Genomic DNA, 14,975 nt, shown 5'->3' with positions numbered 1-14,975 from the left:
CGTTTTCTTGCTGAGATTCTTCTTCTTTTCTTTCTGCATCTACATTCACATCTACATCCACATCCACTTACAATTGCCATCGAGAGGTACCGGAAATAGCATCAACCAACCCAACCCAACCCGACCCACCATAACTACGCAGCACCAACGGGCATCCGAAACAATATGGCGCCGGACCTGAACTCAGTGCCGCCCTCCCCTCGACCCATCACCTCGTCGTCGTGCCCACATTTCACATCCAGGACGACGTCCCGAAGAACATCCCACTCGCAGCAGCTCGCCATGGCTCCACAGACGCTCCCTTCTCAAAGTACCTCGCATCCGCAATCGAACGCTCATGCTTCCACCTCTCCTCAGCCCGTCCCGCAAGCTACGAACATCTTGCCTTCAAATCAAGCTGCTCTTCATCAAGCAACCTCCCCACCGCTGGCATCGCCGAGTGTGGTCACAGGAACGGGAGCAGCTGCAGACAACACGGGCGTCGGAGCTGGGCCTGGCCCATTGAGACATCCAAGACCTTTGACCGCGGCAGATTTGCATCTACAGCTCGAGAAGGAGCAGGAGGCTGTGGTAAGGCTCTCTCGCTTTGTTCCGAAGCCACTCTCTTCACGAGCAAATGAGAATGTATGACTAAACACGAGATAGGTCAACCGTCTCACCCGCGAGCTCTCCCTCCTCCGCGCCGCCCAGAATGCCTCCGTCGTCTCCAACACCTCCTCAACCTCAGCCGGCTTACCAGACACCCAAGATTATAACGCAAACCACCTTCTTAGTGGCCCTTCCCACCCTGCCCCCTCCTCCCGCCAACACCACCGCTCCTCATCCACGACCTCCAACCGCAGTATTAACTTCACCCTACCCTCCACCACCGCCGACCGAATCCCACAGTCCATCTCTCTTTCGCGTCAAAACTCTAGCACTGGCTCCCAACGCGCGGGCAGTCCAGCACCGCTAGGCTTAGGATCCAGCTCGGGCAGCTACCATCAGCTGGCGGGTGAGCACTTTCCAAGCTTTTATTCGCAGAGGCCAGTACCGCATCGGGACGCGAGTTCGAACAGTGTGACTGCGGTGATGGCTGGGACTGGGAGCGTGATGAGTGGTGCTGAAGGACGAGGAGTGAGCCACGAGATGCTGCGGGCAGATAGTGTGACCAGTGTACAGACTTCAGGACGGTATGACGAAGCTGCGTACCATAGGCAGGAGCTGGATAGCGTGAAGAGGGAGAACGAGGGCTTAAAGAGGAGAATCAGGGAGTTGGAGCGAACGTTGAGGGCGAGGAGGGAGAGCGATGCCAGTGCGGGCGACAGGATGAGGAGCGAGAGTGTGAGCACGACTGCTAGTGTGAGGGATAGGGAGGGTGGTGGTGCAAGTTTGGGCACTGCTGGTGCGAGAGGAAGGGTGAGACCCGAGAGGCCCGAGAGGGGAGAGAGGGAGAGGGACGAGGGTGCTGAAATTGATACTGTACAGGTAGGGGAGAGTGCTAGGAGCGCCGGCCTTTGAAAAGAGCCATTGGAAGTTACAAAGTAAAGGATCTGGACTGGGATTTGCCGACGGCTCTGGTCTGGCGGTGTGACGAATATATTTTCTTTTGGGATCTTGACGAGGAAAGAAAGTCTGGGGCGTTCAGATCCCGGGATCGAATTGAAATTTCCACAAAACCTTTTATTTTTATTTCCCTTGAAGTGCAACTGGCTGAGATGAATAATATCGATATCCCATTGCGTCGAGACGAGCGTAGCACACCGCCACGAAGACATGTTGCTCGCAACGGCAGCAAAAGCAGATTAAGCGAAGCGAGGCGAGGGCCACCCTTTCGCCCTTATCTTTTTTTTTTTTCTTTTTTTTTTCTCCATTCTTTATTTCCCATCGCACAATCGTCACAATTGACAAAAGAGAGGAACCGAACGTGAAAAGACAAACCACCAAAATCCGACCCACACCATAAGTATAAAATCAGCCTCGCTTCGCTGGACGACGTCCACAACCGGACGCTCTCCACTCCCCTGCCGAATATTGGGATTGGGATTGAACCAGTGATCTCCCCATCACGTGGGTACCGCAATTCGCAATTAGCAATTCGCAATTGACAATTGACAACCAAGCGGTCCTTGCTGTACGAGTGGGATGGCCCTACCACTAGGCCAATCCGCTCCTTCTCGTGTATACCCAACCAACAAAACAGACAGTGAATATCAAAAACGGGTATCATACCGTACCCAAGGACTTACTAACTTCCATATATACCTACCTTTACACACCCTCCTCCCCCCTCCCCCCTCCCCCCTCCCCTCCCCTCCCCAAAAAAATTCTCTCGCACGACAAGAAGAACAACAACTCGATATAACCATCTACCCAATAAAAAGAAATTTACCGCATTTCAAATCCTCTTTTTTTTTTTTTTTTCAAAATCAAATCAAACGTCTGTCTGATTTCCTTAACATCTCAAGCTATTATTATATCGACTTGCCTCTCTACCCGTACATCGTGCGAAGCCCCCCCGCTCCCCCTCCCTTTTCCCCCGAAGATTAAGTAAAGGTGTAATAAGGTACGAAAAAGTACCTGTGTATGGATGGTATTTCCTCCTTCCTCCCCCCCCCCCCCCAAATCCCCCTCCAACCATTTCCAAAACTGCCTCCCCAACAAGTATAGTAAAGAATCGTGGAAATCATGATGCACCACCACCCTTCGTTCCTTCCTCCCACTCTTTCTTTCCGCTCCAAAACTCGAGGAAAACAGCATTAATATCTCTAGCGTACCGTCCCTAGACCATCCCCCCTTCCAAGTCTCCTCTATTTACCCCCTGCAGAAATCCGTAGCGTGAGCGTAGTCCTGCCGGAGCTCCCTTCACAGCATCTTCCTCTTCTCCTCCTCTTGAATCCTCTTCTTTTCCTCTCCATATCTATCAATGAGCCCCTCTCCTCGGAGAAAGGTAAGACACCTCCGCATAACGCCGGAATCCACAGCCCCGCTGTCCCTCTCAAAGACTGCATTGATAACCATCAGACTCGTCACGAAGATCCACACGTCGCCGCCCCGGACCCCACTCCACCACCCCCTCTTCTTGCCAACCTTCCACGCGCTGTCGATGCTCGCCCGGAGCGCGTACATGAACTCGCCTTTCGCTTCTCTCCTGACTACGAAGCCCCACAGGCCACCGAGCATGCCTCCGAGGAAGAAACGCTGGGTGGAGAGGAGCTTGGAAGGGAAGTATTGCTGGAAGAAGCAGATTGCGGCCCAGGAAGTCCCAATACTGCCCGATGTGAAGAGAGAATAGCGGAGGATACGGGAGGCGAGGGAGTTAAGAGACGTAAGTGGGGAGTTGTAGAAGCGTTTGTAAGCTGGGAGGGAGAGGAGGGAGAATATAAGGGTGAAAAACCGGGCGAGAGGTGGGATTGTGGTTAAGTAGTGGGAGACGTATGTCCTCATGCAGGATGGGTCGGTGGGGTGGAGAGTTGCGCATGTGAGTGAGGTTATGAGAGGGTGCGCTGGGGATGCTATAGGAGAGATGGCGGAGAGGCTTGGGGGGAGAGTGCTGGTGTTTGGGAACAGGATTGGGGAGATGAATTTGCTGTTCAAATGTGAGCCACATCAAGCAAAGTCGGGATAAGGGAACCTACGGGTATCTGAGTTTCGCCATCTCGGCAAGCGAGTCGACCATCTGGTATTGACCTGGCCAGGGTAGATTCTTCGGATAGTCGTCTGGTCGGGAATGTGCGTATGTCGGCGAGTACTTCATGATGAAGTCTCCGTATGCCTGTGGTCAAATCAGCATCCATACATCGATCATCTCCATCGGACGCCATGGCAGCTTTTCCTCTGAGAAAATTGGACCAAAATACCTTCGGAAAACAGTCCCGGTCAAAAACAAAGGCATGAAGCAGCTGTCCACTCGTAAGCGGAAACAACAGCCAACTACCCCACCACCACGGCCTCTCCAACCCCTGTCCATTTACCCCCTTCTTCCATATCCACCCCTCGCTCTCGGCAAGTCTGTATCCAAATTCCCCCGCTCTACAGAGCGCGTAAATGGCAATGGTAACTCGGAGCTGCTCAGCCGGGTTGATTGCCAATGCGAAGCCGGCCAAACTGGCACCGATCGCCGGAGCGAGGGAAGATGTGAGGGTCTTGGAGGTGCGTTTATTGCGCTCGCGGAAGGGACGCGCTTCGGGAGTGAGGAGATGCAGTCGTAGGCGCGTGAAGAAGCGGAAGAGGAGTCTATGAAGGAGCAGGATTGTGCTGAGGGAGAGGGAGAGCCGGAAGTTGGGGGAGCGGTAGAAGGGGGGATTCTTGGACCTGTTTACAAATCGTTAACAACTGATCTGCCTTCAAGTGTATCTCGAAATCCCCAGGGCTTTATGAAGCAAGAATGGCGTATACATACCTCACGTCCCTCACTCTCCCCAGCACCCGCTCAGCAATCAACCCCCAGACCTTCAACGCAGCATTACTGGCCACAAAGAGCCTCACACTAGCCCTCACAGCAGCAGCATTGTAATCCGCGCCGAAGCCTCCCCCACCCACGCCGACAGCGACGTGCCCTCCCTCTCCAGTACCGGTAGGACTCCCACTCGCCCCAACACCTCCCCTCAGCTGAGTCTCCAACCGCTCCACCCGCGCTACACTCGGCGTAGCCCTCTTCAGCACCTTCGACCTGGACAGGATATACCTATGCAGCGTCTCGTACTCCCTGGCCGAAATGGTGTACCGCAACGCATTGCGCAGGATGGGGTCCGTTGTTGATTTCGCCGACACTCCGCTGCTGGCCCTACCCACTTCCTTGTCCTTGCTTCCTCCGGGCGTGTGGTCTGCCATGCTGGAAGGGAGTCTGTCGTTGCGATTTTTACGCTGGCATGGAGGGTTATTGTCCTTTTGTTTCTGTTTTTCTTCCTCTTCTTCCTCTTCCTCTTCTTCCTCTTCTTCCTCTTTTTCCTCTTCTTTCTCCTCTTTCTTTTCTTTCTTATCTGAGGGGGTTTTCCTGACTACCCCGGACGCCTGCGTTGTCTTTCGCTGGGAGAAATGAAGTGTTGTCGGCTCTTGATTCGAGGGGGCCGTTGCCAGAAAGCATGTGGCGTGGAAAGGAAATGCCTCGGTCTTGCCCCTTGCCGGTATGCACTTGGCCCGGTATCATCACGTGACATATGCAACAGGGGGACAAATCCGGGGTGCATGGAATACCGGTACAGATATGCAACCATCGAAAGCAGACGTCACTTTTGGTGTATTACAATAAGTGCCGTCGTGCCCAGGACAGAATCCCATCCCTCCGTAGACTAGAAGGTCGGTAACACCCTCCCATCATTGTCCACGAGACAGTCGAGACAGGTCATAATGGAGGAAGAACGAATGAATAGCACTACAAGTATCTATTACACTGACCCAAACGGAACAGTCATCCTCCTCCCTCCTCTTCTTCCTACACTCATTAAGTATATAGAAGCCACCTCCCTTCCCTTTCTCATCTTCTCCATCCATTAGTCACTTGTTCGGAAACAACAAACACACGAACTCCAACATGCTATCTATCCTGGATATCCCTCGTCGCTAGCCAAACTCCCCATAGCGAATCAATTCGCATCCCATACGCAAGCTCAGAATTATCTATCTACGAACCCAACACACTTCCAAGGCGGCCATTCACTACAGAGCCGCGCAAGTTACTCCATCTCCAGAAGATTCGCCTCGCAGGCTGGGATCCGGTCCCGCAGCCAAGCAAGCGTAGCCTCAGTCCCCTTCTCGAGGACAGTGTATTTGGGCACTCTGAACCGATTCCCGCTGACATCTAAAGTCTTCAGCCCATCTGGACCGCCAAGCAGTCCGATTCGAGCATTAAGACTGTTGAGGTCATTGCTGCTGCAGTCCAAGACGCGAAGACCTTTCACGGACTCAGGTGACAACTCCCTGATGGTGTTATGCGACGCCAAGAGCGTAATCAACTTGGGAAAATGAGGCTTGAGAGGTGGTAGCGAAGTCAGCCGGTTGAAGCTGATATCGAGCTTTTCCAGCATGGGCGCATTGAGGTGCTGGATGATGGGCTGGACCGAGTTGAACGTGTTGGATGTCAAGTATAGCTCTTTAAGCACAGGCAATTCGAGGTCGTCTTTGAAGAAGCTGTCGCTTGTGAGTTCGTTGTGAGCGAGGCTTAACGTCGTCAAGGTGCTGGCGAAGAAGGCAATCGAGGCCGGAATCTCTTTAAAGATGTTGTGGTGCAGGTCCAAGGTGTAGATGGCATGGTTCGCAGCGACGTCTGCGGCGGCTACGGGGTTGAGTGAGTGCGAATGAGTGTTTGAGCGATCAAGGACACCTCCTGCCTTGACAGGCCAGTCTAAAGATACCGCACGAGAGGATATGGGAGTACTGGGAAGAGAAAAGTCTCCATCGTTTTCCATGTCCTTTTCAATCTCCTCGGGTTCCATTCGGGCCTTGAGAGTTCGCTTCAAGTCCTCCGTGGTCATGCCCGAGAACTTCTTCTCCCTGAGTGGGTTGCCGCTAATTCTTAAGATATCGAGGCTTTCCATGGCACCAATCCGGTCGTCCAGTGTCTTGATGTTGTTGCCGCTGAAGTTCACATTCTTGACTTTGGGAAGCTTGACGAAGCCGTCGGGGATGGCTCCGAGGTTGTTATCCTCAGCTGATAGTGTAAGAAGCGAAATCCAGCTTTCCAGGTCGGGGAGCTCAGTCAGCCGGTTTGCCGAACAGCTGAGCTGGTGCAGAGCCGGAAGTTTCAAAGTCCCCGAAACATCGAGGTTGGTCAAAGCGTTAGCAGTGATATCGAGAATCTGAAGGTGTCGAAGTTCTTCAACTTCTGCATAGATCAGAGTTCCGGTTAGCGAGTTCTTGGCAGCCAGCAGCTCCATCAGGGGCATGTGGCGCAGTTTTTCGAATGGCAGAGACTTGAATTTGTTGTCCGTGATGTTGAGCACTCGCAGTCGGACAAGCTCGGCTAATCCTTCTGGCAGAGATGTGAGTGAGTTGGTCTGCAAATCTAGGACCTCCAGATTCGTAAGAGCCGTTATGCTGGGATCCAGTGGGCCCGTTAATCCATTGTTGCCAATCTTTAAATCGCGCAAGGACGGAATTTGAGAAACTACTTGGAGACAATCGTTTCCCAGCTTGTTGTTTGACTGCGAAAAGTTAGTGCACGTTTTGATGAATGTGAAGGTCACATACAAGATTCAGTGTGGTTAGCAGCTCCAGCCTCCTGAGTCCGAGAGGAAGAGCTATCAAGACATTGCCATGCAAATCAAGTGTCTCAAGACCTGCGCCCATGTCAGCACAAGCTCAAGGCAAATCACGAAGCGAAAGTATAATTCTGAGGATACCGATCACTACTGTGCGTTCATGCTTACCTCCAAACTGATTCCCTTTGGCATTCTCGTTATCCGCCGTCTCTCGTGGGTCGACATCAGGGAAAATATCGTCGGAAAGCAACTCAAGCTCATTTCCAGCTGCAATAAACCTCGTCATGTCAACAGACTCTGCCCAAGCCCCATCTTGGCCGTCAATCGATTCAAGATTGTACATGTCCATGATTTCATCCGGAATCTGCTTGAAGCCCATTGCAGCGATGTTGAGACGTCCATCGGTCCGGGCTGCATCGATCCGCTTCCGGAGAAGTCCTTTGGCGCCGTCTTGGTGTACTTGCTGGTTGAAGGGGTCATTGTCTAGTCCAAAATCAAAAGTGCCTGAAGCCATTATTGGCGACTTGAGGCCATGGAACCCAACCGCGTCAAACGCTGTCTGCTGTTTTGCCCCCACGGCCCGCTTTGCAGCCTTGGCCTTGGCAATCTGGTCTCGCAAGGCAGAAGACGACTTCCTTGGAGTTGTACTTTGCTCATCCGCAGGCGCAGTTGAAGCGCTAGTCGCTTTCGAGACCTTGGAAGTGGTCGATGCCGCTTCCGAGGAGCTGTTGGAGAACGTTGCGGGCTTCTTTTTGACGAAGCCAATCCTGTCGAGGTCACCGGGCTGATCTAATGTTTGTGGAGAGGGCTTTCGAAAAAGTCCATTAACAGAAGGTCGCTGTTGCAAAGGTCTGGCAGCAAGAGTCTTGCTTCCTGCTTTGATCACTGGAAGGGATCCTTGTTTGATCGGACTTGGTGACGTCCGTACGGAAGATCCGACCGGTGAAGGGAGTCTGGATTTCTCAGGAGGTCCCATGCTCTTGCTCGTAGAGGGAGTCCTGTATGAAGCGGACTCCGCCGTGCCGGGACGTTTTTGTAGAGCGTACACATGGACTGATGATTGCGGAGGTCGGTAAGTGTTTGTGGATGCCCGGAAGTCTATGGGGATTGCGTTTGCAGAGCTCATCCCAGAGCCTGCACTTGAGGTCGGCCTTGAGCTGACGGCCCTGGATGGAGGTCTCAAAGGGCTCTCGGCTTTGTAGAAGCTGGATCCCCGTCTCCGTGTATGGGCAGGAGAGGAAGGTATGTTCTGCAGGGTCTCCATGGTTCGTTCGGATAGGGAGGGCCTGGGCTTTCGGGGTGCACCCTTTGGCTTTGTACTTTCCATCACCGCACCATCGTCCTCTGTAATAGCCCCATAGTCCTCCTTTAATTCTACCTGAGCTGGCTGTGGCTGCAGAAACGGCCCGGAGGGCTTTCGGAACAGCACATCTTCGCTGGCTCTCCTCTGCAGAGTTTGGGCGACAGCCGGCGTGTGTATCACTGTTGGGCCCGAGAAATCTCGCTCGCGCGGGGCTATGGGGGACAGGCGTTTGCTGGTCGTTGAAGGAGCACGAGGCTTCGCGTAGGCAGAGGAGAGGGTGTCGCGGGATGCAGAGCTTCGAAGGCGAGGATTGCTTATACCAACAGTCCTCGAGGCTTGCAAGTTCTCTCTAGAAGAAGCAGATCGCAAGCTGAGGACGGGAAGTCGAGATGGTCGTGGGAGACCCGAAGGTCTGGGGGCCGGTGGTTGTTCCATGGGGTGGCTGTGGTTCTGGTGGTGTTGTAGACTCTGTGTAGACTGTGGGGGTAAACTGTGGGGGTGGACTGTGGGGGTGGACTGTGGTCTGAAGACGATTGTTGGCTGTACGAGATGCGGATGTGCTCGCGGCAAGTGGTTTGTTGTGGTGGTCAAGGAGGTTTAAGCTTTTATTGTTATTGTTGTTGCTGTTGTTTTTGTTGTTGTTGTCGTTGTTGTTGTTGTCATTGTCGTTGCCATGGTTCACTTAGAATCCGGGCATACTGGGGATTGAAGCTGCGACGATGCGGCGATGCGGCGATGCGGCGATACTTGACTTGTGATGCTGGAGGACGGAGGGCGATGGGGTGGAAGGGAGCTGGGCCTCGGACCCGTGGCAGATTTCGAGGAGAGGTGAGAGAGGTGAGTTGTTGGGCCGGGTGAAAGAGAAAGAAAACAGGATGTGATCTGTATATTAAAAGGAGAGAGCACAGAATTAATTGGTGATGGGCGCCAGGCGCGAACCGGACCGATTCTGGTCTGTCCTGCCGTGCAGAAGCTCCCCCCTGGAACGTTTTCATTCTGGAACTGCAGGGCCAATAAAGACTACGGAGTCAAGAAGTAGAAGTATCAATTGTACAAATGATTGTTTCCAATGCCTCGAACATCGAACATCGAACATCGAACATCGAACATCGAACATCGAACATCGAACATAGGGGAACGAAGCTTGACTCGCATGCCTCAGCGCCTTGACTTGACTGCTGCTTCAATGTGAAAAGTTTTCCTTGATGCGTAGCACATTCGAAGACCAAGCTTAATAGGAATCGAGAGAATTTGTATTCAACTCGTTTGCAATTCGTGAATTTCTACTTCGCTATTAAATTACCTACACAAATGACCTTACCTTTCTTTGCAAAGGCTTTACGACTACGAACTTGGCTTTCAAAATGCCTCGAGGCCTAACAACCGGCCTACGATGGATAGCTGGATAGTGAGCTCCTCGTCTCAAGCCAAACCTACCACAACTAATGGAAGAGATAGAAGAAACCCGACGTCTTTTCTGGGTTGTTAAAGAAGCATCGCACCTTGCACTGCATTCCAGGCCCAAGTCAGCGGTACCGGCATATCAATCACAGAAACAAGTCCGAGATTCAGCCAGGCGAGGATGTCGTAGGTCTCATACTCATTGTAATACAAGTATATAGGTGGTTTGATACAACATGGTCCGATACCAAGTCTTTGAGGTAACCTAATTACCTCCCTACTCGTGCGGCCAACATACCGGTTATCTGTCCCTCATACCTATCTAATTGAATAACCATCTAACATATTCGTTGCAGAGTCAACTTGCGCTTAGCCAACTTTTCAGAGACTTGCAATCTTTCTCCCAGGTCGAAGAAGATCAACGCAGAGGAAAGATCACCAGAGATATCAGATGGTGGGTAGTAGATACTTATGACTTCTCCAAATTACTACTACCGTATAGATTGATGAGAGTGGGTTTGGGTCTAACGGTTCCGAGAAGCCTCTCGGCAGAATAATTCCCACGCCTGTCCATCATCCCCAAATATATTGATCTCTCTTATACAACAACAATGTCTTCTTCTACCTGCGCGGAGTCAGAAGCATTTTGCCAAATCGCTTAGCTTCTATTTCACCTCGTCTCGCTTCCATTTGCTGTACCCCTTAATGCTTCACATTTAGAGCTTTATATCACGTTTGGCTCGGTTAACTAAAGAGGTATAGATTCTGCCAAAGCGGACTTCCCGAGACGGTTAGACCCAAACAAGCTCTCACCAATCTGTACTCTGTACTTACGGTACACCCCAACACGGTATCACGTGACACTGGCGTGGCCCTCAGAAGCTCTTAGTAAGCTTGGTAGGCTTAGTAAAGCCCTTGATTGTTGCCATGGCAGAGCCTCGGGGCCGCAATTTATTTTTTCCGCTGCTCTTCCCAGGTCCGGGGTCTCTCAAGAATCTTATCACAGCTGCTCACGTCGCATCGAACGCCCCGTCTCCCCTTCTATTCACAACACCCACCGTCTCTTGCATTGTCATAACGCCTTTGTGATCTAAGGGACATATTCATTGCAGTACGCCTCACGATCCCGCGTGTGCGCGATAACTTCTCACTCAAAACCGCGTTGGGCGAACAGTGCATCTCCTGAACCATTCAAATCAACCTTGATCTTTGCTCGTGTTTATCGCTTCCGTCACTTGGGTATGCCGACTCTATACCGTCTATCTACCGTCTACCTGGGTCTTGCTAATCAACCTCAGTACAATGGCCTCCCAGTCATCATCATCCTTCGGGAGCATCTCGACCCCAGAAGAGAGCCCGTCTACAGCTCAGCTACTCGGCACCGAACTGCTCCCAAAGGCCGATGTCCCGAGATCATACTCTCCCATAACCTCCATAGAGGTTGCGCCGTCGATCACACCTCCGCCATCCTCGCAGATCCCCCCCCATGGAAGAGCCAGTGCTTCTGCAGCTGCCATGTCCTCTCCACCGACTACCGATGCTCGCGGCCAGAGGCGAGAAGATACCGACAAGCCTGCGCCTGCTCGTCCAACTTTAGAGCAAATCGACAACGCCAGTCCTGAGGCACTGAGGGAGATGGTTCGGAGGGTTGTGGCGGAGAATATGAAGCTGGAAGGAGAAGGTAGCGAGGCACGCATGACGGCTGCCCACTGGAAGTTTCAGTACACCCTCCTCGCCATCGAGAGCGAAGAGGCTTTGAAGCGCATGGAGGTCGAGCACGACATTATCCGACGGGAAGTCCAGGTACTCCAATTCCACGGTCGCGAGATGCCTAAGGTCGACTATACGGAGAAGATGCGAGCCTACTGCAAGACGATCCAGGAAGACAATGCCGTGACTAGACGTCGGTTGGAGAGAGCTAAGCAGGTCATTGAGATGAAGGATGGCGAGCTTATGGATGCCAAGGATGAGATCTTCCGATTGCAAACACGCATTAGGCAGAACAGAGAGCATATCAATACCCTGCGCAGTCCTGGTGGACCACTCCACTTCTCCACGCCCAAGACCACCCCAGCTACTCCCCACAAATACCGTGGAACCCCAAAGCACACACCCAATACCAGCCGCTCCAACTATGGGTACTCAGAGCACCAGGATGCCCGATCAGGATTCAGTGCTCTCATCGAGGCTGGAAATCGAGTACTGAACCTCCAGAGCCAAGAAAATACCAGTGCGCCGTCTACTCCCACTGTTCCCCGCCGGCCTAACCCCTATACTCCTAACAGGCACCATCGAGGAGTTCAGTCCCTCTCCTCCTTCCCCGCCACCCCTGGATCGGCCAGACCAATGACCGGAACTTCGACCTTGCTCCCTTCTGCCCAGTTCTCCTCCCACGCCGATAACCGGCTGCTGAATACACTCTCACATCACGCTTCTCAACAACAGCAGACTTCTACCCGTCAACGTCGTCGCGATAGCACTATCTCTGCCTCTGATAGCGATGAGGTCTCTCGAGCAGCCTACCGTGACCGTGATCACACTGAAGAAGTCCAAGAGAGCCAAGCTAGTCAATCGGCTACTGAGATGTTGCGCACCAGTCACAGAGAGTCGTCCAAAGTTGCACATTCCCGTACATCCACTACTTTGCCCGCCAACAATTATGCACAGTCCAAAATATACGGCCCAGTCACTAAGCGCAAGCTAAAGACTGATCATGAGCTTCTTTCTGCAAAGAAGATACGCAAAGATGAGTTGGGCTTAGGTGTTGGCTTTGATGCGTCTTTGTAAAGTTATCATTCTTTCAATGGAGCTTTTGCCAAAGGGGCATGGTAGCACGGGTTTTGAGCGGCAACCGCAATTTAGCTGGGCTAGCCTATTGCCCAACTAGCTACGAAAGCAAGCGAGTAAAATAGGCAATACTAGAGCTAGCGCCTGGTATTCAGCGTGGAAATTTCAAATACAATAAATTTCAAACTTGAAACTTCCTGGTCCAAAGAGCAGGAGGCACTGACCATCCACCTGTCTCTCTTGTGGATGCTATCCCTCCGTACTCGTATTGTGACGACAAAATATAAGAAGAGCCTGAGCCTGAGCCTGAGCCTGTTTACTGCTTTTCATATTTAGCTCAATGCTTTTCAAATCTTTTATTTGGAAATTGAATTCGGATCAAGAGGCAAGTCCCGCTTAATTATTCAACCCCTTTTCCTGTGGCATGTGCTCGGTGATGGGTGAAGAAAGAAAGCAATGACCCGCATGCCTACGGTCCTCAATCACAGCGGCCACGGTTATCAGTTGCGGATCCATAGCTTCAGTCTACCTAATCAATCATCACCACGAGAAATTCAACCAACGAGATTCTCAACCCCTTTCTTGGCGATGCTCGCTACCTCACTGTTGACGCATCCATAGATCACCGATACCAATGATATATATTCCATCCCTGGGTATGGACTATCTACTCCGACAGACAGGAAGGGATGCCAGGGCAGACATCCGAGTCTTGTCTGAAGAGCTATGATCGTCATAGCAGCTGCTGATATCCGGTAAAGTGCTTTGCTGCTTCCGTATATTTGCGCTGCTACCATGGGGTTTCATATGCAGAGTCTTCCACGCGGGATGTCTAAGATTTAACTTGTTTGTTTGTACAGGTTCGCGCAGGAACTCAATTGGGAAGCTTTTGGGTTTGATAGCAGGTAGTCAGTCCAGCTACAATACTAAAGTTTTTAACAGCGAGACAAATTTCCGAAATGAGATGAGAAAACGTCTTTGATGTGTGCATAAAATTCAATCCTGTATGGAGAGTCTGGTGACGATGACTGGTCATAGTTCCAGGGCCTAGGAAGGACTTCGAGTTTCAAATCGTAGATAGAAAATACGTTGAAAAGTGAAAACGCTTGTTTGATCAGAAATCGTGGATGCTTCACAATGCCAAGCCTGTATGTATAGAAAAACCAAGAGATGGAATGGGGAGGGGGGGAGGAGATGTATAGCATTGAATCGGCCAGTTTGGAGATTAGTAGATATCAAGCATTACAATCACCGTAAATGCCGATCAAGATTGAATTCTTCTATTCAGTTTCTCCCCTTTCACCAGATCTGATAGAGGTGAAAGGGATACTAGACAGCAATCAGAGTCGTTGCGAAAAGGAGGCTAGGAATCTACTAGCAGTGGAAATGCATCTCCACTTTGCAGTCCGATCATTCACTCCCTTTGAGTGTTGGCGGTCACGCTTTGTACGCCCCTCGCTTAGAGTTTACATGAGAAGATGGAGTCTGCAAGCAAACGGTTCCTCAAGCCCAAAGAAGGCTGTTTATCCAACGACGACTCCTCAAGGAGATATCCTTTGGTTTGAACGGGTGTGTATAAGTTGATCAGCGAAGAACTGGAGCGTTGGCAAGGGTGTCTCCGTGGAAGAACACGGCGGACGGCGGAGTCGATCTACTGGACGGCTGAGGGAGGAGACAAGAACATCTGCTCACTGCATGCCACCTTTGGATCCCACCCGGAGTCGCGACAGATAGTTGCTTTGATTTTCTGTGACTCCGCTAACACGTCTTGAAGCAGAATCACCCCGACTCGATCGTGTTATCTACAGAAGGAACATTGTCAATTATAAATTTTGTCGTTTGAAAGGTTCAGTACAAGATGCTAGCGGTAATGAATGACAACAAGAAACAAATTGAGAAGCCGGGAACTGGATTTTGCACGCCTCTTTGAATTCATCAACATCATCTATGGACGTGGTATTGGTTCGATTTTCGACAAATCCAGCATATCTTGTGTTGGAATCTAGCTACTCCGCTGCTTCGTCGTTAAATAGCATTTCTATAGCCTTGAAGAATTGGGCTGGGTTAGGCTTGGGTATGCCTGACTTCTTAAACTCATATCCAAGCCTCGTAAACCACCTCGATACAGGCCCTTTGCCGTTGAATTTTCCACATAATAAAAAGCTAAGCAAGTCCTGCGGCTTAAATTCCTGTGTACTCGCTTGCGATATCGTGATCAACTTGCTTTAAATGGAATTTATTAGTTCTTCATAACACGAAAAGAAAACTCTGTTTGAAGTCGGTGAATGTGAGTTTGAATTTGACGT

General features: G+C 51.3%; 4 protein-coding genes across 4 annotated transcripts; 2 read left to right on the top strand and 2 right to left on the bottom strand.

Annotated features, from left to right (window-relative positions):
• Positions 1–165: 165 nt before the first annotated feature.
• On the top strand, positions 166–1,573 carry L3040_003479 (uncharacterized protein; the record flags this gene model as incomplete). The annotated part of the gene is made up of 3 exons (XM_066154490.1): positions 166–570; positions 646–1,398; positions 1,472–1,573. 3 exons carry the CDS (start codon positions 166–168, stop codon positions 1,571–1,573), a joined length of 1,260 nt encoding a protein of 419 aa, XP_066012446.1.
• A 1,271-nt stretch (positions 1,574–2,844) lies between these two features.
• On the bottom strand, positions 2,845–4,812 carry L3040_003478 (uncharacterized protein; the record flags this gene model as incomplete). The annotated part of the gene is made up of 4 exons (XM_007293878.1): positions 2,845–3,568; positions 3,618–3,754; positions 3,840–4,293; positions 4,382–4,812. The coding sequence occupies 4 exons, from the start codon at positions 4,810–4,812 to the stop codon at positions 2,845–2,847; spliced, it is 1,746 nt and encodes a 581-aa protein (XP_007293940.1).
• Positions 4,813–5,654: 842 nt separating this feature from the next.
• L3040_003477 (uncharacterized protein) lies at positions 5,655–8,916 on the bottom strand (the record flags this gene model as incomplete). Its single annotated transcript, XM_007293877.1, has 3 exons — positions 5,655–7,121; positions 7,168–7,256; positions 7,347–8,916. The coding sequence occupies 3 exons, from the start codon at positions 8,914–8,916 to the stop codon at positions 5,655–5,657; spliced, it is 3,126 nt and encodes a 1,041-aa protein (XP_007293939.1).
• A 2,268-nt stretch (positions 8,917–11,184) lies between these two features.
• L3040_003476 (uncharacterized protein) lies at positions 11,185–12,669 on the top strand (the record flags this gene model as incomplete). The annotated part of the gene is made up of 1 exon (XM_007293876.1): positions 11,185–12,669. The coding sequence occupies one exon, from the start codon at positions 11,185–11,187 to the stop codon at positions 12,667–12,669; it is 1,485 nt and encodes a 494-aa protein (XP_007293938.1).
• Between the last annotated feature and the right edge of the window lie 2,306 nt (positions 12,670–14,975).

This window comes from Drepanopeziza brunnea (genome assembly GCF_022702325.1).
Source record: "Drepanopeziza brunnea f. sp. 'multigermtubi' strain 214-2 chromosome Unknown ctg4, whole genome shotgun sequence".
Classification (NCBI taxonomy): domain Eukaryota; kingdom Fungi; phylum Ascomycota; class Leotiomycetes; order Helotiales; family Drepanopezizaceae; genus Drepanopeziza; species Drepanopeziza brunnea.
This window is presented reverse-complemented; position numbering and strand designations above follow the sequence as displayed.